Here is a 19320-nt window from a genome sequence, read left to right as displayed (position 1 = left end):
AATAAAAGCAGATTCATGAAAGACGAATGAATACCGCGAGATAAAGAGCTACGTAAGGGAATCCGTGGGTTAATATGATGAAAGAGGCTTGGAATGAATTATATCAGGGGTCTGAGAAACAAGAGATCATGTCTGAATGAACAAATGAGAGGCGGAGGCGTGCATGAATAGAGATTCTTGTGGGAATTATAATAATATAGCAAATTTCGTATGCGTGACACTGATCTCTTATGGCGTTGCCTACAGAGAGGATGGATGCGCAAATAGTGAAAGGAAAACTCCTCGTATTTATTCACCAATATTTATTTCATTGATAAAGGCGATGGGGCGTCAACTCTCAACCATATCCAAGTCCAAGTCGTATTTCTCTTTGAACTTAAATTCCGCAGTTCCCAGCCAAATTGCTGTCTCCAGGGCATTTATCTAAAAATTGGTTTCACATGCTATTAAAATTCATTTTATTTTAAATGAGTAACTGAGTAATCCCTATTGAGCACTCTTTCCAAGGACGGTGTTTTAGTTAATGATTTGAAGCCAAGGCTTTATTAGTTTGAGCTTTGTGATGACACACAGGAAAAATGGGTAATATTTAAAAATTTTTATTTCAAATCCATAGAGACGTCGATATCATCTACCTTTATCACTATAAAACTTACTGGAATTTGGCAAAAACAAGTAGTGTTTGCTAATAATCATACTCTAAGGTTTGTTCTGATATCATAGAAAGCTTAAAATTTCACTTGCAAGATCCTATCAATGTGTTATAAAGGAGAGGGATTTTTACAGCTTGGTTGAAAGTTTGAAGAACTTTGTGACTTATTCTTTTATGATTGCGAATTTTTTACAGTTAGAGGAAATATTTTTTATCAAATCTTGATGCATCAGATTTTCTGCCACATCTACGAGATTAATTAAAATTGTATCAGCCATTCCAACGCACTGATAGGAACATCAAAAAATGATGATTATTACTTGCATACTCTTTGATATTAATAACGCTGAATCTCTATTTTTTCGTATAATGCCATTTCCATTTTATGGTCTACATTAATTCCATCTTATCTAGACACTTTCACTCAATCATTTTAATGATTACAATTTGGTCCTGTGCCAAAATAACCGATTTAAAAAATTTATTTACTGCCGGATCATCCTGAAATTTCCTATCTTCATCATTATCGCACCGACCACCGACCAAATCATAAGGGTAATAACAAAACCAACACTTTTGACCTATAACCAGATGAAGTCTAGCGTCGGTGAGTTGACTGCTAGCAAATACAATGGTTGGATCTTCAAAATTTTGCGAAAAATATGATTTGACTATCTCTGTATTTTTATCGGGCTACAAGGTTACTAAAGCGAATAAAAATCCAAGAAAAATTCACAGGTCAAACAATCACCGCGGAAACCTTGGTTCAAACTATATGATTTGATTTTATTCAAAGTTCCGGAAGACTATCGCGGCAATATAGTCTTCAATTCAATCGGAATTGAAAATATTCTGTCCACTCTTTCATTCAACTCAATCTACTTGAATACATCCAAGCTGTGATTTGCAGAACCAAGTCAGGCGGGGTTCTAACCCACGACCTTCGACTTACGAGGCAAAGGCACTTCACTTGCCACCACCGAGGCCAGCTTCGCAAGCTAATAGAAAACTATGGACTTGGCGGTGTAAAACCAACTCAATATCAATGCTTGGGGAACTTTTTTGATGAAAACGTTTCCCTTTCACTCAGCTTTTTTGTCTCATAAGATTATCGTGCGTGAGGTTGAGGTTAAGAGTGAATGGAGCAGTGTGTATGATACCTCATACAAGAATCACTTTGATTTTTTCATCTTTTGATCATTTCGCTACTGGAACGGACAGTTGTTTCGATACGTTCAATAGTATCGGGCTCAATATCATCACTGCAGGAGGGAGACCAGGCGGGGGAGAGATCCTGAAAGCAGCCAATCACCGATCCTAAGATGTTGAAGTTGTTTCGGGTTTCCCACCGGATGAGGTTCTCCATCTCTGCCGACGTTTCGATGGCCGTGTCGTCCATCGTCATCAGGGCTTGTCTTCGAGTTGAGTGATCCGACGTATATAGTATGGTATGGGTATGGGCTCCTGGTCAGGTGACTTGTGATTGGTCCGCCTTTTCCCGCCTTTTTTCCCGGGCCTCTCTGATGTATTTAAGCACTGGTTTCCTGGAGTTGTTCGAAGACAAGCCCTGATGACGATGGACGACACGGCCATCGAAACGTCGGCAGAGATGGAGAACCTCATCCGGTGGGAAACCCGAAACAACTTCAACATCATCATACGCCTGGAAAACCTCAGATCTACCTTCACCGATCCTAAGATTGGATTGACGCAGCTCTCCACTCAATTCTCCCATCAGCCAATCTTTTCACACCGACGTATGTCTTCTCTGTCACATCATTACTGATCTGGTCAACGATACTAAGATTGATGATGGAAAGAAGGCTTCCGCGGAGTGGTGTCGATGATTGGCTGCTTTCTGGTTCTCTCCCGCGTCTGTTCATCTCGGGCTACTACATGTGTCGCAAACGTTGCAGTCTGCTTCTTCAGGTATCACCAACTGCATCCTACAATTGTCCGTAGTGTAGGATGCAGTTGGTGATACCTGAAGAAGCAAACTGCAACGTTTGCGAAACATGTCGTCGCCCGAGATGAACACACGCGGGAGAGAACCTGAAAGTAGCCAATCATCGATCCAAAGATTGGTTTGACGCAGCTCTCCACTCAAACCTCCCATCAGCTAATCTTTTCACACCTGCGTATGACTTCTCTTTCACATCTTCTTTACCTATTCCATAAATTTTGTTCGAGGTCTTCCTTTTCGGTTCTTGCTATTCATTTGTCCATCGATGATTGTCTTCATCAGGCCATCATGTCTCAAAATGTGGCCTTTAAGGTCTTCTTATTAAGGTTTTCAGGAGGCTTCTCTTCTCTCCTACTCTTCTTAGGACTTCCTTATTACTTACTCGGTCGATCCATTAGATCCTCATCATTCTTCTGTACATTTTGAAGGTCTCAGCCCTTGATATCTCCGCGGCTATCATTCTCCATGCCTCACTTCTGTAGAGAAGCATTCTCCAAATCTTTTACTTCACCACATGTATAAAGAGCTCTGAGGAGATAGTTACGGAGAGAGAGAAAAAGTAGTAGGAGAAGATAAAGGGTGCTTCGTGGTCGAGGACTCGAAAATCATACTTTTTATCTGCGGCTTCCACCAAAACTGAGCAGCGTGAAGGTTACACATTATGCGCCCAAAACTTTATTCAAAACATTCACTCAAACGAATTTTTTTCCAGGATGGAATGGAGAGTTTCGCATCTGAAGAATCGAGGAGATAACGTCGATTTTTCTGAAATGTTCCACTTTCGTTGGTAGTATTTGAAAATTCTGACGGTTTTGATGTCAAATTTTTACCTTTCGAATCCCTTACGAAATATAAAAATTATTGATGAATTCTTCTCGGGTTCTCAACCAGGTTAATGCTTTTATATAAGCCGACGTTTCGAGAGACGACTTGTCTCCCATCTTGAAGGCAGTGTTACTCTACGGAAGTCCAGTTCCACAAAAAAAAATTAATTTATTATTTTAATAAAAAATTAACCTGGCTGAGACCCGAGAAGAATTCATTAATAGTATTCACCGGGAAAAATTAAAATCGTTTATAAAAATTAGTAATTATGGTTTTATTACATAGCGTCTCTTCAAAACTCATAGAAATTTAGGAATAGGGTCTGATTTCCCAATTCAACCACTAAATTTCAATGACAGGTGTCTTCGGAAATCAAACTGTTTCTACGTTTTAACGGAATATAATTTGTCCCCAATTCATTGTTATCTTCTATAAAACTTTTATTCCTTTCTCTCCTAACCCAAGTTTCATCATGCATGCTCTCGTAAATCTAACACTACCAATAAAATCAAATTCTAAATAAAAACAGCTTCGAAGAAAAATTATAATTTGAAATCAAAATTATTTTTTTCTTCGAGAATCAAGTACACGGTTAAGGACGGCAGAATATGTGAAGAAATCTCGAGTGATCCATTACGTCCAATTTTTTCCTATATCCCTATTAATGGTAAGATCTGAATGCTAAGAGATCAGATGCCTAGAGGCACGGTTACTGGTATTGATGAGAAAACTATCTAACCCGCCCCCAACCGTTAGATTTCCTCCCTACTGCATTACCTATCACAACTGGTGTGGTAACTACGACGAGTCACGTGCCCAAAGTGGCCACCTGGGTAATGTCCATAAGCAGATATTAACCAGACTCATAGCTCTAAACAAACGTGACATGTGTTCGACAACAAAGTAGCAAGAGCGGCCACTTCCGCAACATTATTCTAAAGAATGACTGGATTACGAAAGCGGCATATATATTATGCTGGTGATAGCAATCACTTCTCCATCTCCAGTAAAGGTTCTTAGAATGCTCCCACTCCGTACGTACCTACAGTACGCTCCCGTTGCGTAGGTAGGCCTGCAAAGCTTAAAGAAGGCGATGAGGCATTTCATAAATTCAATGGCGCATTCAGTTTTAAAACGAAGGATGGTAATCGACATTTTTGGTCATGACAGTATCAGATTTTCCCAAACGAGGAGGTTTGTTGCGAGAAACGATATACGTTTCTTTTCATGAAAATGTCCAAATATTCTCTTCCAACTTGACTTCATCGGCTGATGGCCATTAAAGTTAGGATTCTCGTCCTATATTTCCAGGAAATTGCGTTGGAACATCAAAAATTATATATTATCCATATAGATACTCGCCAAAGCTAACCAAAAATGTTTATTTGCGCTGGAAAACATAGATATTTATCTAAAGTTCTTTATTCTTCGACATTTGAGATAAAAATGAAATTAAGGGACTAAGTTTTCAGGTACTAGGAAATAAATTCTGTAATTGAGGTCAAATCTCGTTTGTTGCATGAAAATGGCGCCAAAGTCGGGTCAAATAGCCGGAAAAGCTGTTAACTCAAAAAATGAGCATTCTCATTGCTGTATTGTGGAAAAAAATGATTCCACAATTTCCAATTGCATTTGTATTAAATAAACATACTTTTACTGATTATTTCTTACATTCTAAAAAGAAGTTGTTTTCATGAGGAGATAAGAAACCAACTACGATATGTAAAAGCTCATTTGTCATCGGACAAGTGAACGCGACAGCCATAGCAACCACGTTTCCTTTAGAATGTTATTCGATTACCTTATGCTCATTTATATTCCTATTTCTGACGAGCGATACGTTCAATTTGAGGCATGAGTGGCACACTAAGTTGCCAAATACCCTGTCCTAACATGACCATTTCGACACTATAATAGTAAAGTGCTGCCTATCACTATGACAGAAGCGTACCGAGGTCTTCCATACTATGGAAACAAAGGGAAACCAGCGTTATCCAAGCAAAACAAATATTTATTTACATATTAAAATCCATTATATACTTGGTCCGCTATTGCAAACGCTTTGAAAGGCAGTACCTACGCATGCTTAAGAAAATATTTCTCACGTTGAAAAAATATATATTCTACATTCCCATTGTACATACAATATACATACGCGCGGAGATGTAGAGAAAATTGTATCGATTGAAGTGAAAAATTGCTATAATTAACGCAAAAACCCAATAATTCGAACGTGAAAAATATCTTGTTCAATTTTATCCGGGCACAATGAACTACGGGAGCGACTCAAAACATTATAATAAACTGATACAACAGCTTTATAAAATGGCAGATCCATGAACACCTACAGTAGGGAAATATTTTAAAATGGTTCATAATAAAATACAGAATTATTCTTATTACCTTCAACGAGTATAGAGTAATACTGGAGGCATTCCTTGTAACAGATGTGAAATATGAACAAATACTAATCCTTCGACCAAAAAATTAGATCACTAGATCAACAATGTCGCATTTCAATACGACCAAACCTGGGCGTAGTTCAATTCGGTGAAAAAAAACGATTAAAAAGACTGACGAACATCAAAAGATCCTCCTCTTGATATCTCCTAAGCCTTGTTAACACCCTTGGGTGTTAATAAATTACTATGGGGAAATAGCAGAGTTGTTGATCCTTCTATTCCTGCGATTATGGATTTCCACCAAGTTACGCCCGCTACGATTAATTAATTATCCTAAGCCTTGGTTATATATTGCATGTACTGTGTAATAAAATGTGTGAATACGCTCATATTTGGAGTTGAATCAAGTAAACTAACCTGTAGGAATGAACTGGAGGTAACAAAATTTCAATAACTCTCACACGTTGATTCAAATAGGGTTACTTGGGATAGAGGAATGTAGAGCTCATCTCGGGCCATGAAACAAGTGTGCTGAGGTCATTTCACACGGGACACGTAATTGCGGAGGTTAGAACTGCATTCCTTTATCAGTATGCCTTAGAATTGCACGAATGCACGAACGAAATTAGAACATGGGCTTCACCATCTCACGTCCTGCATTCTAGTATGCGTTCTAGCAATTCATCGCTTTACACGACGCAATTATGACTGCGCCTTCGTACACTTTTCAGATTGTGCAAGCAAGTGCCCCGTGTAAAACGGCCTTTGAACTCGCAAATTCAGGGTAAGCTGCAAAATTACCAACTCAAAAAAACAATTATCAAATAAATAATAATTCTACAAGATGACTGGAGAAAATATTAGTCCCCGTAAATTTTCCAAGCGTTTCTCTTCCTAAACTGTTTTTGAGTGAAAAAAATCTACTATCACGACTGTTTACAATCTCAGATACGCAATCCGATGGTTAAATCGGGTAGATGAGGGTAGAGATCACCTCGGGCTAAACTACAGGTTGTGGATATCACTACTTCAATATCTACTACTATCAATAGTCTACATCCACACCTACATAATACCCTCCGAGCCACCTCTAGGGTGTTTGGCAGGAGGTGATCAATCATCAGCATACAGCATGCAATAGTATTCCCACATGCACACCACACGGTCCAAAAAACGTTACGCAAATTATACTATAATATTCATGCAAAGGCAAAAATTGAAAACTACTCATTATAGTAATCCAGTAATAAAGCTAGAACACACAAAATATGCTGTCAGAAATAATGAGAAAATTCAGAAACATTCATTAAGGTATACATAAGTTAGTAGGCTACAATACAAGTCATCAAATGTATTTGTGAGTTCTAACGCTGCCGTCATAGTCTCTCTTATTGGTCGTGGAACAAACAACATTCCGAATCTATCTGTTCTACAGTCTATTTCTCTTATTTTATTTATATGATTTGATCTACCGTAGTATGCTGGCGTTCGTAAGATACGGCTAACTTCGTCCGGAAATGCACTGCTCTTGAATTTACATAATAGGTTTAGTCTATTTTTAATTCTACGTTCTGACAGAGATTCCCATCCGAGTTTATCTAAGATAGATTCACGATAAAGGTACATTCAGGGCAGTTGGGCCAGTTCCTTTCCCGGGACGACCTAGCACTTCGATGATGTATGCTAGGGAGAGGGCGAATGCTACATCCAGAGTTTTAATGCAGAACCCTTCGACAAATAGCCAAGCATCCTATGCACTGGACACTACACTCCCAACACCTTGAGTAGCCCTTTCTAATTTCGCTGATTCCCACGACCATTCGGGTGAGCTTAAATTCGGCTAATTGAGATCCAAAATAATAGTCCTCGCTATTCGCGCCCTAAATACAACGAAAGCAACACAAGCAAGTTAAGCTGTGATTTTCTCTCGGGCTTCCCACCGGTTAGGCACTCCATTTCTGTTGACTTGCAATGAAACACTTTTTCATTGTCCTCAGGGCTGGTTAATGGGAAAGATTTTGCAAAAGTGCAGCGTTTCCAGTATGTTACACGAGTTAGGATGGGGATCTTTACAGGAGCGTAGATCGAAGTATAGGCTCAACTTACTTAGGAAATTCGAAGAAGATATTTTCTCAGACGACGTGAATCACATCCTTCGTTTACCATCGTACTATAGTAGACGTGATCATGAGAATAAAATAATAGAAATATGCTGCAAAACAGAGAGATTTAAAATGTCATTATTCCCTCGTACTATTAAGGATGGCAACGTTGTCTCAATTGATAGGATTAATGGCGTCGCTCGCTAGGATCACTCATTGCATGTTTTTGTCGTAGTACTAACCTTGCATGTTTTTGCTCTAGGAATTACTTACCATTAGCAAGTTTTTTTATGAATAAGCATGTATATTTTGCTTGTATGCGCAATATTTCTAGGACCGTGCGGTGTGCATGTAGCGGTCCTATTTCATGCTGCTGGTGATTTGTCACCCTCTGCCAAACACCCTAGAGGTGGCTCGTAGGGCATTATGTAGATGTAGATATTAACAGCCACCATTCGCCAGGAAAGAAACAAATCCTTCTTCACAAGCAAGCATCCTTCCCACTGAAGAGACCAAAGTTGTCCACCGGATACTGCATTACTATGAGCCCTTATGAGACTTTGCACCTACTTTGCACCGCGAGGATCTTTGTTTTGGATGTCCAAAGGTTCTAACCACCACGCCGCGAACCACTTTTACCTGTTAATAGGCCTTCATCGATTGAAGCTATTCTCATGTTAGTTTGATATCTCTTTTTTCATTGTAAAAGGGCCTGGGTGGTGCCGTGATAAAGTTCCCGACTGCAAACCTAAAGGTCGCGGGTTCGAATCCCGCCTGGATGGTTTGACCACCATTCAGGGCATGGATGTTTGTGATTGTCAAACAAGTTGATTGTAAGAGAGTCACAAAATATATAGTCAAAAAATTCTCTTTTTAAAATAAAGACAACATTATTATTAAATAAAAAAGACGACTATCACTTAAGGATTTAATGCCATTTCTCCAATCTAATTTATTACATATTTTTTACCATAAAACTTGGAAAATAACCTCGGTTGAGACGTAGCGCAAATAACGAAGACTTTGCACAACCGTAAAAGTGGCAAAAATGCTTGCATAATGGAATGAGAATGTTGAAATCACGTTTAATTCTCTTGAAAATTTCTTTGGCTAAAAGCATTATGAACTACGTCTCAACCGAGGGAATTTTCCAAGTTTCTTGGTAATAAAACATGTAATAAATTAGAATGTAGAAATGCCATTAAATCCTTAGATGATAGCGACTTTTTACAGTGAAAAAAGGAGATATAAAACTACCATGAGAATAGCTTCAATCGATGAAGGCCTATCAGCAGGTAAGAGTGGTTCAGGGCGTGGTGTTTAGAACCTTTGGACATCCAAAACAAAGCTCCTCGCGGTGCAAGGTTGGTGCAAAGTCCTAGGGCTCATAGTTACTTTCATCTTCGCCCTAAATTTCAAACAACCACGCGCCTGCGGCTTAGTCCAGGATGAGCTCTACCCTCACTTATCCAAACCAACTTTATATTTGAAGCAATAAATAAACAACTCTTCAAACGAAATTTTATAATATTGTTTTGGTGTTTATTTAAGTTAACTTATAGCCCTGAAGACTGTTCATAAACATGATGAAACGTTGGCTGTTGACCTTAATGATCACATTTTGTGACCAAAATTGCCGTAAAACTAAAACTTAACTGAATAAAGAGGCGATAGTTATATCATAAATGCTATTCATTCGCAGACAGATTTTAATTTAGGTTATTGAACATGTTAAATTGCATGAAATAAAATTTCAAAATCAATACGACGCAACATTACACCTCGATCGTTCTATTTCTCGGGGAAAAAAAAGCAATTAAAAATTCAGGTTGTAATCTTGAAATTCTTAAGGTTTTTGCAGATTGTAGACATATTTCGAAATCCCTAAATTCTTCACAAAAAAATTAGAAAAATTTACCTTAGAATTTTCGAGACAGTATAATTACTCTAGATAAGGTAAATGTTGAAAAAGGTCTACTCTACCCACCCTGAAGATATCGAGGTTGTATATAATAAGTAAAAAAAACATGTCCCGTCGAGCGGTATTTATCGTGGCTTATCTCGGTGAAACTGTGGACGAGGAAACTCAATAAGTGCGACCGTTGGTTCTCAACAACTTAAAATGGCATAACTTGTCTTAGGGTAGTCATTAGTTGAGATAAATTCAAATTCCCTCAGAAATTAACCACTGCACATATCGGTGTGGAAAGAAAGAGAGCTTTGTCCATCAGGAGACAGATTAACTGTCGGAAGACGTCAACCATCGACTTCACGATTGGTTTGCGGTTTATGTTTTCATTGATTGTTCGCATTAAGCCAAGCTACGCCAGCTTAATTTACTGAAGACGTAGGCTTGAAGCGGACACATCACATCCTGTTGACTGATCATATTTTGTATTTTTTTCGCGACGAATTACTCGTCAAAAACTTTCGTTGGCACCTTAAAATATCCAGGGTTTGAAGAATAGAAATTGATCAACATTTTAATGTCTCTCAACATTCAAATTTTACACCTGAGAAAATACCGTGGTAGAATTTGCAATTTTGAGATACCTACAGGAAAATGTCGACCAGAGCTTATTGAATAAAGTTATAAGTATTTTCAAGGGAATAAATGTACTTCATTAACACGAAAAAAATAATTATTTCAGTCAATTCTACGCTCGTCTATTTTCCCACACAGATAAGCACAATGTAGCTTGTCGTCATCGGGGAGGAACGAAGGTAGTGACAAGCTAAATTTTCAAAACGTGGGTAGGAAAATAGACAAGTGTTTCACGATTGGAATTAGCTAAAAGTGTATATTTTCGTACGAATGAAGGTATCAAAATTTTCACACGAAAAAAATAATTATTTCGGTCAAACCCACATTTATATATTTTCAGACACAGGTTTACACAATTTAGTTGATCTTCAAGAAGAACCGAAGATGGTGACAGGCTAAATTTACAAGTCCAGGGTCGGAAAATAAACAAGTTGGTAATTAACTAAAGGTGGAATCTTTAGAATAGAGGCATCAACATTTTTACGCAGAAAAAAATTATTATTTCAGTCAATTCCATATTTGTTAATATTCCGACACAGGTTTCGAAGCTAAATTTTCTAAATCAAGGAGGGCCTAGATAATGACATTGTCTATACCGGAAAATAAACAAGAGTAGAAATAACTAAAATTGTAGTTTTTTCGCGAGAATGAAGACATCAAAATTATCACACAAAAAATAATTATTTTAATCTAACCCACATTTATATATTTCCCTTCACATGCTTCGACAATTCAGTCTGTCATCATCAAAGAATAACTACGTAAGGACAAGCGAAGTACATAGTCCGAATCTGGGTCGAAAAATAAACAAGCGAGTAATAAACTAAAAGCGTAATTTTTTCGTGAGAATAAAGGCATAAAAATTCCACATTGTAGCGCCTTCAGTCCTTTCCCTTGTAATAAATAAAATACGTCACCGAAATGAGACTGGTCAAGCCGGAGTTCACTTAAAACCCCTTTTCTTTTCCTCAGATCCAAGTGGAAGTAAAAAAATCGCACTCACCGGGTGGTATATCACGGAGAATAAAAAGTCCACGGTCATCGCGGCACCTCGATTGACCGGCAACGTGACTGGGAGTTCGCCGCTGGTGTGTGTTGCCGGAAGGAAACAGCGAGGCACTACGGAGCGAACTGAGTGAGTGCGTGTATCGTCTGGATGAACGGGCGGGAGAAGACTGAAGGGGGCTCGGGGAGGAGTCGAAGGTCGCGAGGAAAACAGGAATAATTGGGAGGGGCGAGAGGGGAGGGGGAGGAGGAGGTGGGGGAGCCGGCGAAAGAAAAGCGGCAAGGAGCGGGGAACTCGGAAGCGGAAAATATCAGGGGAAGAAAGAAGTTGGAGAATATGAAAAGTATAAGATCGCGGAGGGTTCAGCACAGTTAGCGAAGTGTTGATGGAGACTTTCGCGGGGTGGTGCAGCATGCGTGGCAAGGTTTTCGGGTTGACCTCCGCGTCGATTCGTCTTCATGACGACAGTTTCGCCGGCGTTGCGGCTGGCGTCTTCAGGTTCGAAGTGTTTGATCGCCGAGCACGCATGGGGAGGACCAACACACAACGTGGACTTTGAAAATGCAAAAATCATCACTAGAGAGAAGCATTACTTACCCCGACTCATACGAGAGGCTATTGAAATAGCGAAAACATCCACATTCAACAGGGAGGACAGCTATTCGCTCTCCAACGCCTGGAAGAGATTCTTATCCAAACGGACCAAACAAAACGCAACTAGTCAAGACCAAACTTTTCTTAAATTTAAAAAATGTCATTTTTATTTTATTTTTATTGCTAATTGCCTTATTAGTTCATAATTTCCTTTGTTTATGGGCAAGAACATAGAAAGATTTCTTATTTTCCCCGAAAGCTTTTGATTACGCAACGAAGAGTAAAGCGGAGAAAGATTTTTCAGGAGGAAAAAATGCCGCATTGTTGATCAAGTTTGCTTTTTGCTTCTTTTTATTTCTGACTGAATATCGTATGGATTCTATACAACAGGAGAACGTTTAAGGTCATCGGAGAATGCTCCAAGAGAAACCATTTCTTGTTTTTTCAATGTCAGAGAGAAAATTAATTTGATTACGAAAGAAAAGTTTTTAATCGTTTCTAAGAAATACAACTGCTTGCTTTGAGGCTGAAGAGTCATAGTTTTATCCAAAACAGATACGCCGCCATTTTATTTGCAGTACTATATTTTCAGGTCCGAAAGAAATAATAAATTAAGAGAGATATTTTGCCGAACGTATAGACTTTGAAATTCGTTTTCCTCCGAGGATTGGAGAACTTTATAAAATTCTCGGCGTAATTTTGTTGGAGCATTACCTTTTCACATGTAAATGACTGGTGTCCTAACACCTCCTACCGCACGCCTATTTAGGCGGCTTACGGGGTATTATGTAGATTAATATGATAACCAAACCGTTGGTAATTCAGATAATTACATGCAGTCCCAAAAAACATTAAATCACGCCAAAGCTGAAACCAGAAACAGTTTTCAAGGGTTTTACCTGAATTTTGCCTGGAATTCCATTCTGGAGGAGTTCATTTGGAGAGTATCTTCTGAGCATTTCGTTGGCGTTTTGCCGTATATTTCAATTTTTTATAAGAACTTGATCGATCTGCAAGCTATCAATTTCACACAAAAATAAGGAAACTTTACTAAAATTGCCGCCATATTCTGTCAAGTGAGTTTATTTAAGGTTAACTTGAATTGTGAACTGATGAAAGAATTCCAATCTGGGCTGGCTCAGCTAACTCATAAAACACTCCAAATAAACCTACCTTAACAAGTAGAATACTTAAATAATAATTTTGCTAGGGTAGTTTGAACAAAATAGTGGCAGGTAATGATTTGGCTCTTTTCTGGCCAACCCTTCCACAGAAGTTTCCAAGAATTCCATTCTAAATAAAGAAAACGATTGAATTGAAAAATATTCCCGATATTTGAATAGCCACCAGTAACATTTCAACGTCTCGCTGTGATCATAATGGCAATAATAGCAAACAAAACGGTTCTCCAATAAATGGAATGGTACGGACAGGAATCGGGGAAGGAATAGGAAGAAGGGAAGATGTAAAATAAAATTTGGATCTAAAAATACATGATTAAGATTAAGTGAGTGGATATAATTGCTAATGCGAAAGGGTTACCACCAAACTGAAAAAAATGGGAAATTATTTTGGAGAGAAAATCTAAGGTTTCTGACAGAAAACTGAGTCGTTACGACCTCTACAGAGCGATAATGAATTATCTAGTAAAAATAAAAAATGAATCAAGGTTGGATGCGTTCATAAAAACAATAATAGCTAAAAATTATGTTTTGATGCATGTAACGGTAAGATGACAGAAAAAAAAACGTGGTAACATAGATTGTCACCTCGGAAAAGACAGTCCTTGGTTTATTACCGCTAATTATAACCGCTGAAAGCTGTTTCAAACAGAAGTAGAAGCCGGTTGATGGTCACGTAAAAGCAATAAAAAAATTAATTGGCTGGTCATTCATCTCTTTAAAAAAAACACGATTTATTTCCGGTAAATGCGTTTTTACGCGTCTAAGATATAAAATTATGCCTTGCAATGCATTGGATGCGTTCTTTTTTACGAGACAGAAGCAATTCGAACTTTTGGGTAATATCTTTGGAGGCTGATGTGAGTGACCGAAGAAAATCCGGCATATTGTCTCCTGTAATTTTTAGCCCTAAAAAATCATGACATATTTTGTCCCCATGCGTCCCTAGAAGCGGTAAACCAATTCTCTTTTGAAAAATATAAGTATTACAATTAGTAACATTACATTTAAAAATTTTGCATTATTATGCATATCTGAAGACGTAACTATACTACGAAACCCGGATCGTGTCCATAAAAAAAACTTAAACATAGTGAACTTTACTGAGCATAAAATTTTATTTTCCACAGTGGAATGGCATCAAAAAGTACATCCTCAAAGTATTCCTAAAAGTTTTATCTTTTCATACCACAAAGTTTTTCGGTAAAGCTGTCATAAGAAGTTTATACCTCTTATTCTTCCATTTTTTACGTGTTAATGTCATTTTTCCAACAAATATAAATTCTCTATACTTTTAAGGGAAACAGTGATTTTTCTAAATGGTCCATTCATCTTTTTTCTGATAAAACACATTTATATTATCCATTTTTCTGTAATCTTAGAAGTAATTATGGCTAATTAAGAAACAAGGAAATAGAAAGCTATCTTTGGCTGTGAAAAACAGGATTTAAAAAAATATTCTTCTGAAACAAAATACCCTCTTTTCATGCATCGTGTGCAGTCAGCATTGTTTTTTAATGTCCTGGGTATCATTTGACACACTATATTCAAATAACTCTGAAGTTGAAAACTCATTTTGAAATAAGATGCCACTCTCATGCAATGACTTTTCTTTCCATAAATAATTTGATTTAAAGCGATACTTCTATGTTCCACCCAGGGATTATTTAAAATAAGTTTTTGGAATGCAAAACCAGAAAACCATCATCTGAATAATTATTGCCGAAATTCTCGTCAGGAACTCGTTTTCTGGATTCCTATCAACTAAAGGAATCAACTATTTAAGTAAAGATTCCACCAGAAAATTTAACTCGAAAAAATTCCAACTTGGCAGATGTTTGAGTTATATTTATCGTAGATCGTAGTACTCCCAACAAGCATCTTTACACCCCTCTCTCTCGGGGGGTATTCCTTACTCCACGAACCCCCCCAAATTTGATTCATCCACCCTCAAATTTGATGCTTAATCAGCCGATTCCAAATACGTTACTACCCGACGTGAAGCGCTGGAAAACTTCTTAGAAGCCATAGACCAGGTAAATTTGTAATTCGTCTTCAAACAAATGGATAATCTAGAAATCTGAAAGGTACACTGAGGTTTGAAGGAATGCCGAAGAGTTATTTAGGGAAAATACGTTAATAGGGTAGTTTCCTTCATCAAAGAAAACAAAAGGCATTGATGGCGATTCGTTACCCACCATTAGTGTATTCATAATACACAAATTATTTGGTTTTTGAAATACCGGTTTAGACGAATGGCAAGGGTCAAATTTTATCCTCATTTGAAAAAGGCCAGATTGGCGCCCATGCGATTCCACTCCACGTGACGTCACAGGGACCTAGTTTCTACACGAGAGGATAGGAGTTAAACATCGTCTGAGGTTACCAATGCATGCATGAGGCACAGAGCTCAGGGAAACATGTCTTAATAATCACCTATTAAAACTGGCTAAGGTCGGAAAGTTTTCTTCGTTTGATAAGGTATTAATAAACCTTTTTTAAGCCATGCGCTACCAGACAGGAAGGTACTCAGCTACCCGTTAGCATCCTGCGTCCTATCAGCGGTCAGAGCCTCGATCAAGGTCACCTACCAGGCGGGAGGGGGAACCAGAAATGCGTCGCACGGACTTTTTCCCATCATTCCTACTTACGCGTCGCGTTTTCGCGCGCTTGAAATTTTTCACTTTTCATTTGATCGCGAAAAATAGATATCGTCATTTAAAAATCTAAAAGCGTGAAATACGTACTCCAGGAGTAATAATCTTTCGATTTAGGCAATAAAAAAATAATAGGAAACCACCCTATTGGGCGTAAAAGAGGAAAGGAGACGGCTGGAATTCTGGTAAGTATAGGATGAGGGAATATTATAATATTAGAATTTTAAATCAAAGTAATTAGTTGACCCCAACGGGTTCATCCTTCTCGGACGCTATAGAACAATTTTTTGCAGCTGCGGTAGTTTCCGCTCGATTTCCTCTCGCTGAAGAGTACGCAGCACAGACGCTAAAGCAACACCTGAAGAACACCGCAAATCGGTGTCAATGTACACGATCAACTCCTTTATATCCTCCTTGATATCCACGGAATTTAGAATATTTACACGAGTGAAGAGTATAAATTCTATTTATCAAATTAGGAGTAATTTTTTTTTTCTAAAATTATGGTTATAATATTCTATATTCTTTGTTCTCATTTGGACCTGGTATAGTTTTTAGAAGTATGACAGGTATTTGTTCTTAGCATTTTTCATGGTTTTGAAAAAAACTGTCGAGGTTGACACAATTTTATGATTTTTAAACTCACAAATTTGAAATTGAGTTTCGCATTTTGAAAGAGCGAAACTATTGGTAGAGGAGAGCCGCTACGATCCTTTTCCTTCATCTCACATGAAAGTTGGTTTAAATGCAATTTAATACTAATAAAATATTGGGTAAAGCGTTGATATCTTAAAATTACTATGAACCGAGGTTTATCTCAAAGCATAACGCCTTTATCATATTTTCAACAAAAATTCGACTTTCTAGAACAAAAAATACAACCTATTTAACAGATATATTGGTAAATACCTTCATTAAAGCTCATTATTGTGTAAGGAAGTAGCCATGCATTTCATTATAGTTTTCTTGTACATTCATTCTGATAAAAAAGGTCAGTAGGTACTTCTTCCTATGCTGATAATCATTTCTGCTAACCGGTATTTTTATGAGCAATTGATAATTTTGCGATAAATCAAATTGTTTAAAAGTAAATGTAATAAATCTAAAATACATGTTTCAGGAATTGATCCGTCATAGGTCCATCTCTCCATTAAATTCCTTTCATTCAACCATTCCGTTTCAGATGGTTCAGGTTTCACTGTTTGTGAAAAAGTTTCAATAAACAATAAAAACTTCAATTCGATTCTGCCGTCATTGGATGATTGCGTGTGTGTAAGGATGAGCCCAGTGATGACTTAAAATTACTAAATTATAAAAAGAAAGCAATTATAATCAACTAAAATGTATGTATTTTTCGGCGGTTATTTTTTTAGAACTTCGCAGTTAAAAAAAACATCAACTGCAAGAATAAGAGCATGGAATTAACGCCTTATTAATATAACATTGATAACAGTAAATCAGTGGAGGTCCAAAACGTGAGATAATGAAGTCCCCATATTTCATCATTTATGACTTGAGCATCGCGGTAACGTTCCATCCGATACCGGAATCGAATTGATTTAAAATTTACTTGCAGACACGTTCGCGACTGCGTGATCCAAAACAAACACTTTTCGCACATGGTATTTTTACGAATATTTGTCGTCGAAGATAACATCCATGGAGATTGAAAAGTAAAATATGAGTGTAAAGAATTATGTTATGATGTAAGAAAACCACTTCCTGTAAATATCTTCATTCACAGAATTGTGTCCGGGGAGGACTATTTGACCAACTTCGATGGTTATACATATCTTCCATAGCTTTTTCTGCGTAGGCATCGCCTGTATCAATCTTTTACGCCATTAATTTACAATATCCGACAATGTAGAAAATATTAGCCATGAAGATAATCGAGAAATCGATATTTTTATTAATGTTTATACATACCATGGGAACGATGCTTCTTCTTTTTATTTTTCCCTCTTATCTTGATCTCGTTTAATACATGTTAAAATATTTCTTGGAGTGTAGGTCAACGTATGTCATACAAAAAAGTTATAGCTAACGTTTCATTTTATTTAAAACCATCATCATACGTTGACCTACACTCCAAGAAATATTTTAACATGTATTAAACGAGGTCAAGATAAGGAAAAAAATAAAATAATTATCTAAGCAACCAAAGAGGAATGTTATTCATCACTTTCATATCATCGTCATCTCATATTACAATATAAAGTACAAGGAGAAGAATCCGAAGAAATAGCTGTATAACAACATCAACCCTTAACCCATTTTTTGGACTTCGAAAATGGAAAATTTAAGAAGAAATACAAGAGGAAACTTAGAACATATTGAAGCCCTGATGATGGTTTTAAAGAAACAGAAACGTTTGCTGTAACTTTTTTGTATAACATACGTTGACCTACACTCCAAGAAAGATTTTAACATGATGCTTCTTTTATAACAAACGAATGAATAGGTTTCATTGTTTATCCGCATATGTAAAAACCAGTTAAAACTATGAATCTTCAAGTAATTTGTGCAGTGTATTGTGCGGTTAATTCCAAAATGCACTCGTGTATTCCACATATCTTTTGTCCTCCAGCAAAACATCTAACGAGATGTCATGCGCAGAACGAGCCTATTTTCCTCCCTGTTTCGTAGTACTATGACACACAAGTGTAAATGAATGAGAAAGTGGAAACTGGCGGGAGGATTTCAAAACAAAAACTATAGAAAACTTTGTGAAAGAAAATGATTCCATGGTAACTAGTCAAATAACTTACTTCTCTACGAATACATTTGAAATTATTCAAATTAGTTTTTCGATCAGTCTTTCATAACGGATAAACATTGTGTTGATCGTCATGGTAAGATGAATTTAATTAAAAATTAATACATATCCATAATGTGCAATTACATATATATTATACTTGTAGGCACTGCCTATTAAGCGGTTTTATATTAAAAATTGAAATTAAGTACCCACGTTCAACATAATAGCATAGTTTTATCGACATATATGAAGACAATTTTGACACCATGGCGTGGAAATATTCTATTTCTTGTAGAAACATAATATAGCCATAAAGTAAGTCAGATACTTTTTAAATAGAGCCATTGGCAGTTTATGAATGATATTAAGTGCATATGTTGACATAGCTGAAATCGTAGGGGTAATGAGAAATCAATAAGTATTATTTTTTATCCCTTACAAACGCAGAGAGGGATATAATATTTAATAAATATTTTATTCCCAAACTTTGCAGGAGGAGTCTGCTTCGAATGGCTCCATGGAGCACACAGAGGTAAATTCAAAATCTCATATCCTCATTTAATACTAAAAGTGGTGAATTTATTTATTCGAGAGTATAATCAATTCATGAAACTTAAACAATAATATCTAAA

The 19320-nt window shown here is 37.1% G+C and overlaps 2 protein-coding genes across 3 annotated transcripts in view; one reads left to right on the top strand and one right to left on the bottom strand.

Moving 5' to 3' along the window:
* Nucleotides 1-11646, bottom strand: part of LOC124167946 (vasopressin V2 receptor-like) — a 159105-nt gene extending 147459 nt beyond the window's left edge. Inside the window, exon 1 of the mRNA XM_046546013.1 lies at nt 11493-11646. The gene's annotated coding sequence lies outside the window, so the exon portion shown is untranslated. The remainder of the gene's footprint in view (nt 1-11492) is intronic.
* A 7051-nt stretch (nt 11647-18697) lies between these two features.
* Nucleotides 18698-19320, top strand: part of LOC124168300 (proton-coupled amino acid transporter-like protein pathetic) — a 31706-nt gene continuing 31083 nt past the window's right edge. For both annotated transcript variants that reach the window (XM_046546454.1, XM_046546453.1), the window contains exons 1-2: nt 18698-18782; nt 19182-19220. In XM_046546454.1, the coding sequence (XP_046402410.1) occupies nt 18780-18782; nt 19182-19220 (42 nt within the window). In that variant the 5' untranslated portion in view covers nt 18698-18779. The remainder of the gene's footprint in view (nt 18783-19181; nt 19221-19320) is intronic.

The sequence above is a fragment of the Ischnura elegans genome, chromosome 11, assembly GCF_921293095.1.
Source record: "Ischnura elegans chromosome 11, ioIscEleg1.1, whole genome shotgun sequence".
Classification (NCBI taxonomy): Eukaryota; Metazoa; Arthropoda; class Insecta; order Odonata; family Coenagrionidae; genus Ischnura; species Ischnura elegans.
The sequence above is the reverse complement of the archived record's forward strand: the minus strand, read 5'-3'. Positions and strand labels throughout refer to the sequence as shown.